Here is a 10,417-nt window from a genome sequence, read left to right as displayed (position 1 = left end):
TAAAATAAGAATTTACAGAAGAGTTATGTTGCATTCTGTCGAAAAGCCAAAATGGGGTGTGACTGGACAGGCACTCAGGTCCATGTAGAACTTGAAGTTGCAAGCACATATCTCCGAAACTATTCTCACAACAAAAGTCAAAAGCCCTTTACTCGTTAATTTGCCAACCTTTGTCCAGGCAATAAATTATTAATTATAATAATAATTATAGTACACTCAAACCATAAACTAAAAGTCAATCCCACATGATAAAACATTTGACAAAAAAAGGTCAACCAGCACGTTCGATGTAAAGGTCAACCTCAACCTTTTTTCCAGTTCTATATTGAGCTTTAGCAAGTGTACGTGGGAATACTAGCTACGGTAATTTGGATAAATATTCATACGTTTAGTTCTATATGTTAAAGAATTGATTTCGACCCAGTAATTTTAAGCAACTTTTGTGTTAGATAAAAAAGTTAAAATACACTTTACTAACTTGTGAGATAAAAACATCTAAACACAAATCAGATCACTTTAAAATTAATGTTACAAATATTGATCCAAACACACAAAAATTGGTATAGTTGAAAAGTGGAAAGAAGTACGACATTTGGTTCATAGCTCAGAACTAAGCCTTTTCATTGTTTTATGTACCATAATAAAAAAATTGCTAGGCTGTTTTCACTTTGTTGATCTCTACCATCTCCTAAATTTGCAGTCATCAATATGAAGATATAGATCCTGGCCCTCTAAACCTGCTTTCAGTTTAGAACAGAAGGTACCGGACTTTGTTTATGTAGAACAAAGTAGGAACATGCGCTGCATCAACCTTGCCAAAATAAGAAAGGCTTTAGAATACAAACTAGCACAAGACAACTTTCACCCTGTGCAGCTGCCTGTCCAGGCCAAAACAATTCCAGTATCCATTTTTATTCAATCAACACTACTAATATCCAACCACATTCGGGTATGAAATACACCAGAGCCAATAACTAATTACTTTCATATACGCTTTCAAGATATTAGTATCAGGCCGCCTTCTTCATTCACAATGTAAGACATCCATAACCAACAACAAATTCAGAAACTACTTAATACCAAAAAATTTTCCCACGGCATAGGAAAATGCTTAAAGCCAACATGCTACAAGGTTGCCTAAAAGTAAACAACAATTTCATTGGGGAAGAGCCACTGTTGAACCCCTGGACTGCAGCCATGAAGTGGCTGCTTCACTGGTAGCCAAAAACCAGCCATCCATATTGGCAGCCTTATGGAATGGAGCTTTAAGTTCCTTCAGATATGATTCAAAAACAGTGGGCAAAGCTTTATCTGAAAGCCTGTGTTTCCCATGCCCAGTGTTGATTCCAAGTAGTGGTGGAAGCTCTTCCCCTAACTCCAAAGCCTTAGACAAGTCATTTATCCAAACACTTAAGGCAGTCAGAGCAGCTCCAACTGAGAGTCTCTTCAGATGCAGAGACCACTTAGCTTGAGATCTTGACTGTATATCAGTATATATCCTAAGAGTCAACCCCAGATCCAAAAGGTCACGAGCTCTGTCGGGCACATCCAGGTTCACACAAAGATCAATTAAACAATTACACATGGACTTTTTTACCTCAGGTTCAGTTGAGTTAAAAAGTTCTAATGCTTCCTTTCTAAAATTTTCACCACCCTCATGTTTTTTCATCAAATACCTTAACACAGACCCAAGCATTGGATTAGCCTTCTCAATGCAACCTGCGAGCTTACCAGATTCTTCTTTTGGTACTTGGGACATTGCATATAGAACACAATCACAGAAGCGGCCATCAGGACTGATGCCCAAATCCATGAGCTGATTAAATACCTTTACAACATCATCAGCTCGCTTGGCTTTTCCGTAGCAATGGACAAGTGATGTAAGAACTATTACATCAGGCTGAAATCCAGATTCCATCATTTCATTGAACATGGCCTCCATCTCTGAAATTTTGCTAAGGCAAGAGTACATGTTGATCAAAGATGCATATGTAAATTTGTCCGGTCGACAAGTCCCAGAACTTTTCATGTCTTCAAAAATTTTAACAGCTTCATCCACACAACCAACATTTGCACACATGTCAAAAAGCATGTTATAAAGAACTACATCGATATCCTTTCCTTTTTCCTTCATTTCCTTGTAAACTCTCATAGCATTCTTGCTGAACCGGGCTCTACAATAGGCTTGTAACAGAGCTGCGTAGGTAGGCCAAGTTGGTGACAATCCATTATCTATCATCTCCTCATATATAGCTTTGGCTTCCCGGGCTCTCTTAGCTCTCCCCATGGCATACAACAGAGCATTATATGTTACCAAATTCGGTTTCGCACCAAGAACTTTCATATCATTGTAAACGTTCAAGCACTCATCGTAATTCCCTGACATCCCAAACATCTTAATCAACCCCGAGAACACCACCGTGTCAACATGCCATTTCTCTGCTTTTGCTCGATCGTACAGTTTCAAAGCCATGTCAGCATTACCAGTTCTTGCATAAACATATATCATGGACGAGGACAAATTATTATCCGGTTCACACCCGAAACTGGGCATCATCTCAAACCACTTCACAGCCTTATGCGGAAAAGAACACATGGAAGCGCAGCTAATCATAGTTGAAAAAGTAATGAGATTAGGGTGGATCCCTCTTTGAAGCATTTCATCAAACAGCTTCTCTGCTCCTTCAAAATCCTTTACCTCCCTAAACAGCTTCAGGGTAACGTTGTAGAGAATAACGTGACTACAGGGTTTTATCTTCTGCTTGAAGTAGTCAACAGCGAGGAGTGCAGTGTAGGGATTCACCATGGCATTGAGAATAATGACGGCATCGCGTTCTAAAACGTCGTCCCCTAAAACGCTGAGGATTTCAGAGACATGTTCGCTGGTGGGGTTGCATGAATCCAGAGACTTGGCGAGTTTGGCAAGAGGTGATGAAATGGCATGACTGGAATTCTTCCAAAGCTGTTTGGCTCTGGGGCTTTTGGGATTGACCCAGATGGAATTTTTCGATAAAGATGGAGATTTTGCAACTGGGTCGTCGAGTTTTGTGTCTTGTAGAGTGTTGGTGGCTTGGAGCAGGGTTTTGGGTTTAGAGAGGAAAGGAGAGAGTTGATAAGAAAAATTGAGAAGTTTGAAATGGCGGGAAGAGTGAGAGAATGAGATAGATGTGGTGATGGCGATGGATTTGCGATAATAGAGTGCGTGAGAAGAAGGGGAAGAAGATGAAGAAGATGAAGAAGTGCTGAGAGGGTAAGATTGAGCCATTTTCCTTCCTTCTATGACACTGTGGAGACTCAGAATATATGATGCTCAACAATGAACTATATTAAACTTCCTTTTTTCCTTTAATTCTGAGCAAAATTATATGTTCTTTAAGCTTGTGCTTGAAATTAAGGGGATTGAAATTGAAAGATTTTGTAAATATGGGGATGAAACAAGTAATTAAATAACAAATAATGGAACATTCTGAATAATTCACTATCATAAATAAATTACTCGTGATTGGATTGGATTAAGAGATGTTTACCGTGTTTAAAATCAAATAATTGTCATTAAGTGGATTTTAATAAACTCTCAACAACCAATCAATCAAAGATGAATTTGGTTATATAATTTAACTAAATACTTATTAATTAAATTATTAAAAAACTTATTCACAACTTTAGTTTTAAAATAATTGAAATAAGAAAATGACATTTTAATAATTTCCTCCCAAGTTTATCAAAATAAATTCAAAAACTTATAAATTTAATTCCAGTAGTCAATAAAAAAAAAGAAAAAATATGTTTTTTTACCTCAAGTTTGATCCAAATTTAAAAATAATTCCCGAAATTTGATCATTGTTTGGTCCCTTCAAAATCATTGTTTTTAGTCCCTATTTTTTGACGGCGTTAAAAATAACAAACGGCGCCAAGTGTTATTTAATATTATTATTGATATATTAATATGATTAATTATTATTAATATATGATAATATTATTATTAACAATTATATAATATTATTATTATATAATGTTATTATTATTAATAGTAGTAGTATAATTATATTTTAACAATGATTTTGCATGTGCAGGGACCAAACAGTGACAAAGTTTTAACCAGAGACCATTTTCAATTTAAGTTAAAACTCAAGGGATCAAAAACATATTTTTTCAGTTTTTGTTAAAAGCGTCGGCCTAGTTTTATTTTTTATATAAAAAATTAAATAACATGTGGCACGCCGTTTGTTATTTTTAACGTCGTCTAAAACATAGGGACTAAAAACAATGATTTTAAAAGTACAAAGACCAAACAGTGACCAAATTTCGACCAGGGACCATTTCCAAATTTGAGTTAAACTTGAGGGACCAAAAACATATTTTTACCTAGAAAAAAATTTACACCAATTATCCAATCGTTTAATTAGTGTCTGATGTATGGATGCTTTAATTTGTGTCATGTATCTGTATCCAACACATATTTGTATTTGATACTTTAAGATATTTGACTGATACTTATTAATGAAGTGTTTAATATATATAAATCAATAATGTTTTTATGATGATGATAATTTATAAGTTTTTATGTTAAAAATATTTAATACATTTGATCTTAATTTGGATTCACACAAGAATAATTATATATTTTTTATATTTTTTTAAATTTACATATTTTTCAATATACATGTGATATCTTATTATTTTCAAAATTAATATATCAACGTATCATATACATATTATATTATATCCAATACACATATCGTATCTGTATATCATAGGTGTCATGGTAAGATTTTTTTAATCTAAATAATATAGTTTTAAGAAAATAATTTAAAGGTTAAAAAATATGTGTGATAATTATTTTAAGGGAAGAATGTAGGCAGTTAGATTTAAGAAAATATCATAATTAAATATTATTCATAAAAATGTGAAATTATTTAATTAAAATTTTGAAAAAAAAATGTTTACAAATTAAAATATATCATCTTTTATTAAAAGACAAAATGATTAAATAAAAGATATACGAAAGGTAGTTAATTTTTTTGTAAGTTTCATTTAAAATTGATAACGTGTTTGATATAAAACTTTATTTGAAATTTTAATTAACTTAAAAGTTTGAAATTCAAATAAATATTAGTCATTTACTATATATTTATCTGAAAAAGAAGTAATTTACTCTGTATACAAAAACCATATATTATTGTTGTCCTCCGAATTTCCACGACACATATTATTACATCTTATGCAAATTAAACTTATTTAGTTAAGAAAAAACCATTTCAAAGTTATTTTAACATTTTGACCTTTTAAGGTAGCAAATCCATGAAAACTAATAGCTTATTACAACAATAAATACGTGCTTGGTTTTGCCTCAAATTAATATAGAATTGATTATACAGAACGAAACACATTTTAAATAAAACTTACAATTATTTCTGTTTCCAATGTGAAAAAATTACATCAAAAACAGTGATCGCCGAGTAAGTTTCAGATGCCTTCCTCGCTCTTTGATAATTTCAATCAAAATATTTGTACCGGGAATAACAACAATTTAGGACTATACAGCACAAAATCTCTGCAAAAGGAATAGGAAAAAACCGAAAAATTAACATGATACTAAAGTGCCACTGCTGGAACACCTAAAGCCAGAGTGTTCAAACTAGCTATTGATTCTGTTGAACCCCTAGATTGCAGCCATGATTCCGCTGCTGTCTTTGTAACCAAAAACCAACCAGGGTTATCTGAAGCCTCGTAGAATGGAGCATCGAGTTCCTTCAAATGTGATTCAACTACAGTAGCCAAGCCTTTGTCTGAATACTTGTGTTTTCCGTGCCCAGTATTAATTCCAAGAAGTGGAGGAAGGTCCTCCTCTGATTCCAATGCCCGAGACAAGTCATTAATCCAAACATGTAATGCAGTCATAGCAGCTCCAACTGAGAGCTCCTTCAGATGCAAAGACCACTGATTTTGAGATCTGGATTGTATATCTGTATATATCTCAAGCATCAGTCCTAAATCCAGAATGTCGCATGCTCTTTCAGGCACATTCAGTTTGAAACAAAGATCAATTAGACAATTGCATAAAGGCTTTTTCACCTCAGCATGAAATGAATTTAAAAGTTCTACCGTTTCCTTTCTAAAATCTCCATTGCCCTCCTTCCCTTCCACCAAATATCTTACTACAGTCCCAAGCTTTGGATTAGCCTTCTCAATGCAATCTGTTAGTTTACCAGCCTCTTCTTTTGGTGTTTGAGTCAAAACACTTAACAGACAACTGCAGAAGTGATCATTTGGATCAATGCCCAATTCCAGAAGTTGATTAAATACTTTCACAACATCATCAGTTCGCTTAACTTTTCCATAGCACTGGACAAGTGATGTCATAACAAAAATATTAGGTTGTAATCCAGATTGGATCATTTCATTCAATATCCCTTCCGCCTCTGAAACTCTCCCACTGCGGGAATACATGGTGATTAAGAAAGTAAATGTCCAACTGTCAGGTTGGCAAGACCCAGAACTTTTCATATCATAAAAAATTTCAACAGCTTTATCTATGTAGCCAAGATCAGCGCACATGGACAAAAGCTTGTTATAAAGATCCGCAGTTACATTCACTCCGTTCCCTTGCATTTCCTTATAAAGACCAAAAGCATCTTCACCACATAGTGCTCTAGTATAGACTTCCAAAAGTGATGCATATGTTATAAAATCTGGTGAAATACCACTGTTTTTCATCTCATTATATATAGTCTTGGCCTGTCGGTGATTCCTAGCTCTCAACATGGCACCCAACAGATTGTTATATGTGACCACGCTAGGCTTCACACCAAGAACCTTCATGTCTTGGTAGATTATCAAGCATTTATCGTAGTTTCCTGCCACGCTAAACATCTTGATCAAAGTTGAGAACGTCAGTGCGTCAATTCGCCATTTCTCAGCTTTTGCACGATCATATAGTTCCAAAGCCTTATCAACCTTATTTGTGCGTGCATAAGCATATATCATGGCTGAGCTTGTGATGCCATCACGTTCAAACCCAAAGCTGGACATCTTTTCGAATAGCTCCACAGCCTTATCGGGCAAACCACACACACTAGCACAGTTAACCATTGTTGAAAATGTAATGTTATCTAGTTTTACACCTCTATAAAGCATTTCATCAAACAAAGCCTCTGCTCCTTCAAAATCCCTAGACTTCCTAAACAAATTCAGGGTCACGTTGTAACTAATCACCTCCTTATCCCTGCTGAAATTAATCTTGCTCTGGAAATATCTAAGTACAAATAAGGCAGTGTTGGGATCCACCATCTTACTGAGAATAAATATAGCATCTCCTTCTGAAATCTTGTCCACTATACCTTTCAAAATTGTGGAGACCTGTTGCTCCCATGGATTTCTCGACTCCAAGGAATCGCTGTGTTTCAGATGAGAACTGTACATGTTGATCAAGCACGCGTATGTCAAATTGTCTGGTTGGCAAGTCCCCGAACTTTTCATGTCTTCAAAGATTTCAGAAGCTTCGTCCAAGCAACCAACATCAGCACACATGTCAAAAAGCAAGTTATAAAGAACTGCATCCACATCCATTCCCTTTTCCTTCATTTCCCTGTAAACTCCCAGCGCATCCTCACGAAACCGTGCTTTACAATAGGCTTGTAAAAGAGCCGCATAGGTAGCCCAACTTGGTGAAAATCCACTATTTATCATCTCCTCATATATAGCCTTCGCATCCAAGGCCCTCCTCGCTCTCCCCATGGCATACAACAGCGTGTTAAAAGTTAGCATGTTAGGCTTGACACCAAGAACCTTCATATCATTGTAAACACTCAGACATCCATCAAAATTCTCCAATATCCCACATGTCTTAATTAATGCCGAGAACACTCCCGTGTCAACGCTCCATTTCTCTGCTTTTGCACGATCGTAGAGTTTCATAGCCATTTCGGCATTACCACTACTCGCATAAGCACGAATCATAAAGGAGAATATACTATTATCAGGTTCAACCCCGAAGGAATGCATTTTCTCAAACCACTCCACAGCCTTGCGCGGCATAGAACACATGGAAGCAGAGCTAATTATAGTTGAAAACGTAATGATATTAGGGTGGACTCCTCTTTGAACCATTTCACCAAACAACTTCTCTGCACCTTCAAAATCCCTAACCTCCCTAAACACCTTCAGAGTAACGTTGTAAAGAACAACATGTTTTACGGGGTTAATCTTTTGCCGGAAGTACTCAAGAGCGAGGAGTGCAGTAGTGGGATTGACCATAACATCGAGAATAAACACAGCATCGCGTTCGAAAATGTTGTCCCCTAAGACATCGAGGATTTGAGAGACGTGTTCGTTGGTAGGGTTGCACGAGTCCAGAGACTTGGCGAGTTTGGAGAGAAATGATGACCTGGCCCGAGGTGAAATCTTCCAAAGTTGTTTGGCTCTGGAGCTTTTGGGATTGACCCAGATTGAATTTTTGGATAAAGACGAAGACTTTGCATCTGGGTCATTTGCGTCTCGTAGAGTGTTGAAGGGTTGTGCAGAGGAGAAGCGTGGTGGGGCGGGGAGAAGAGTTTTGGAACGAGAAGGAACGATAATGAAGGGTTTGCCAGAATGGAATGAGAAAGAATAAGTGGAACAATGGGAAGAGCAAAGAGGGTGAGGCTGAGCCATTTTCCCTCTCTGTTATTGTCTCGGCATAAGATTCCGATAACAGATAACTGTTCCAGACAGTTAATAGAATCTAGATAGGCTTAACCAGACAACACGGTTAGATAGAAGGTGGACAACACAGTGGTTTTTTCTTCCTCCCTCAACCCCATAATTTAATAAAAAAAAAAAAAAAAACTTGTAAAGTTGATTTTCAAATTACTTGTTCTGAAAATTTTAAAAAACAAGATTTTAGAAAATCTTTTCGAAATTTTTATATCACGGTTTTGGAATAAAATTTTTAGGAGAGGATTTCTAGAATAAATATATTTTAGAATTAACAAGTTTGTCAGAATAAAACTTCTAGAATAAATTTTCTAAAATATGTGAGATGCTTTCTGAAATAAATTTTTTAGAATATATGGAATTAAATTCAAAATATTTTTCAGAAAATATATGATGCCTTTTAGAATAAACTTCTCACCGATATCATTTTTTTACTCTTTCTCACTTATTCTTCCTCCTAAAGAGTGCAGGCAAATACGTAAGTGTAATTAGAACTGCAGTAAAAATGACAACGTCAAGGACAACACTATAACAGTGATGATGACATAGTATATCAAAATAGGATATTTAAATTTTTTTGGCTTTTATAATGAGGTGCGTGTAGTAATCACAATAAAAACATGAAAAAGCAAGTAATTCTCCAATAAAAAAACAAGTAATTCTTATTACCCAATAAAATTGGCGGCCAAAAATAAAAGGATGCCAAAAATTAGAAAGTGTGTTCTTAAGTAGCCCTTTTGGGTTTTAGATATATATATATATATATATATATATATATATATATATATATATATATATATATATATATATATATATATATATATATATATATATATATATATATATATATATATAAATCTTTAAACTTAAATAATTGACTCAAATTGGATTTAAACTTATTTATTTCGCCCAAACATGATCGCTTACAGTGAAGGACATATTAGTCTTTTAATATATTTTTAAAGAGTAATTATTAAGTAACTTTTTCTAATACATAGAAACGTTATCATACCATATTTAAATTCGGTTTCTGCTCAGTCTTTAAAAAAGATTTAATAAAGAATTGGAGCAGTTACATATTTTTCTGAAAATTAACTTAATAATGAATTACCATTTTAAAACACTAATTCGGCATTACAATTGTTAAATGTATTTTAAAGCACTAACTTCTTCATTATTTTTTTTTTAAAATAACATGGCAATCAAGCCTTTTTATAGGCTATTTGGATAACACTAAGAATGGATTCAACTTCAAAAAATTACACACAATTATGCCACAGAGATATTAAGAACTAATATGTTCTTAAGCTAAAAAAATTACATAAAGGCACTGATTTTATATTTTCTAATTTAATTTCTGGAATTAGTTTATATAAAAAATAATTTATGATAGTTTTACAAGCTTTAAATACAATTAAGAGGTGTAAAAATTACGATCTAATTACACTTTCTAATTTAGGGATAATTTCCAAAAATTTTACCTATTAATGTGCTAAGCGAAGAATTAAGGGTGTGTTTTATTTAGAGAATTAATTCAGCTGGAATAATTCTCATAAAAACAAAAATTAATTGTTTCTTATTCAACATGAATTTTTTAAATTTTAATTAATTTTAAAAACCAAAATTATAATAATTATGTGTTAAAAAATTAATTATAATCAATTCTAGATGATAATGCAAAATCAAACGCACTAAAAACATTAATTCACCTATCACATCACAA

At 34.0% G+C, this 10,417-nt stretch overlaps 2 protein-coding genes across 2 annotated transcripts; both read right to left on the bottom strand.

Moving 5' to 3' along the window:
* Positions 1-950: 950 nt before the first annotated feature.
* Positions 951-3,330, bottom strand: LOC114186851 (pentatricopeptide repeat-containing protein At4g16390, chloroplastic-like). The gene has a single exon (XM_028074895.1). It carries the CDS (start codon positions 3,263-3,265, stop codon positions 1,157-1,159), a length of 2,109 nt encoding a protein of 702 aa, XP_027930696.1. The 5' UTR covers positions 3,266-3,330; the 3' UTR covers positions 951-1,156.
* Positions 3,331-5,443: 2,113 nt separating this feature from the next.
* On the bottom strand, positions 5,444-8,743 carry LOC114187291 (pentatricopeptide repeat-containing protein At4g16390, chloroplastic-like). The gene has a single exon (XM_028075503.1). It carries the CDS (start codon positions 8,650-8,652, stop codon positions 5,596-5,598), a length of 3,057 nt encoding a protein of 1,018 aa, XP_027931304.1. The 5' UTR covers positions 8,653-8,743; the 3' UTR covers positions 5,444-5,595.
* Positions 8,744-10,417: the final 1,674 nt, after the last annotated feature.

Source organism: Vigna unguiculata, chromosome 6 (assembly GCF_004118075.2).
Source record: "Vigna unguiculata cultivar IT97K-499-35 chromosome 6, ASM411807v1, whole genome shotgun sequence".
Lineage (NCBI taxonomy): Eukaryota > Viridiplantae > Streptophyta > Magnoliopsida > Fabales > Fabaceae > Vigna > Vigna unguiculata.
The sequence above is the reverse complement of the archived record's forward strand: the minus strand, read 5'-3'. Positions and strand labels throughout refer to the sequence as shown.

Coding starts and splice junctions, on each gene's coding strand:
- LOC114186851 (XM_028074895.1), bottom strand. CDS start 3,265: ATGGCTCAATCTTACCCTCTCAGCACTTCTTCATCTTCTTCATCTTCT.
- LOC114187291 (XM_028075503.1), bottom strand. CDS start 8,652: ATGGCTCAGCCTCACCCTCTTTGCTCTTCCCATTGTTCCACTTATTCT.